General features: G+C 40.3%; 1 protein-coding gene across 1 annotated transcript; it reads right to left on the bottom strand.

Annotated features, from left to right (window-relative positions):
* Nucleotides 1-15: 15 nt before the first annotated feature.
* Nucleotides 16-789, bottom strand: LOC110037195. Its single transcript, XM_020741781.1, has one exon. The coding sequence runs from the start codon at nucleotides 787-789 to the stop codon at nucleotides 16-18; it is 774 nt and encodes a 257-aa protein (XP_020597440.1).
* Nucleotides 790-859: the final 70 nt, after the last annotated feature.

Genomic DNA, 859 nt, shown 5'->3' with positions numbered 1-859 from the left:
CATTAAGTCCCCAAGCTAGTGTGTGCCTCCATTCTTCTTTTTCTTTCTAGATGTGTAAACCTGCCATTCCTCATCCGAGGACTTGCTCATCTGATCAGTGTGGTCAACAGATTGTTGGGCATGTAGGAGAGAATGAGCCCCCAGCTCCTGACTAGTAGTAACAACATTCTGATTCTGAAGAGATGGTAAGTGTGTATCTTCAACACCTGAAGTATCTTGGGGATGTGGAGCTTCAATACTATCCTGATTATCGGGCCCTAGTAAAACATCTGCCAATATATCAATCGGAAGAACAAAGAGAGTATTGTCTCTGATAGTGGGAGGTAGAGGTGGCATCGTGTCAACCGGCGTTTCAATAGTTTGTGGAATGCACTCAGGAGCGGAGGAGGGGCAGGTATGAGGTGGGGCAGATCTAGAAGCGTTTTTACGTGAAGGTTTTAAATTTGGATGCAACTGATAACATTGAGAAAGAGAATGTCCAAATATACGACAGTGAGTACAATAAAGTGGTATTTGTTCAAGTTCTGTTTGCTGCCAAAATCCCTCATATTGTGTGCCAATCCATATTTCTCCCGAAAAAGGTAAAGTAATATCCCTTTTTATCAAAATTCTGGCTTCTGAAGGTCGAGTTAGATTCATTGTAGACGTGTCATTTTTGATGGGTTTACCGTATACCATCCCTAAAGCGAAGAGAAGCTCTTGATCAAAAAGGTGGATCTTTAAACCTGGTAAACGCAGCCAAAGAAGAGTTGTAGGAGATTCAGTACGATGGTCAAATCCACCGTCCATTTTAAAACCTTCATCTCCTGATTTTCTATTATATATATATATACATATATACATACATATATATATATAT

This window comes from Phalaenopsis equestris, unplaced genomic scaffold, assembly GCF_001263595.1.
Source record: "Phalaenopsis equestris unplaced genomic scaffold, ASM126359v1 Scaffold216714, whole genome shotgun sequence".
NCBI classification, from domain to species: Eukaryota; Viridiplantae; Streptophyta; class Magnoliopsida; order Asparagales; family Orchidaceae; genus Phalaenopsis; species Phalaenopsis equestris.
This window is presented reverse-complemented; position numbering and strand designations above follow the sequence as displayed.

What these genes read in the sequence shown, in the direction of transcription:
- LOC110037195 (XM_020741781.1), bottom strand. Translation starts at nt 789, where the DNA reads ATGGACGGTGGATTTGACCATCGTACTGAATCTCCTACAACTCTTCTT.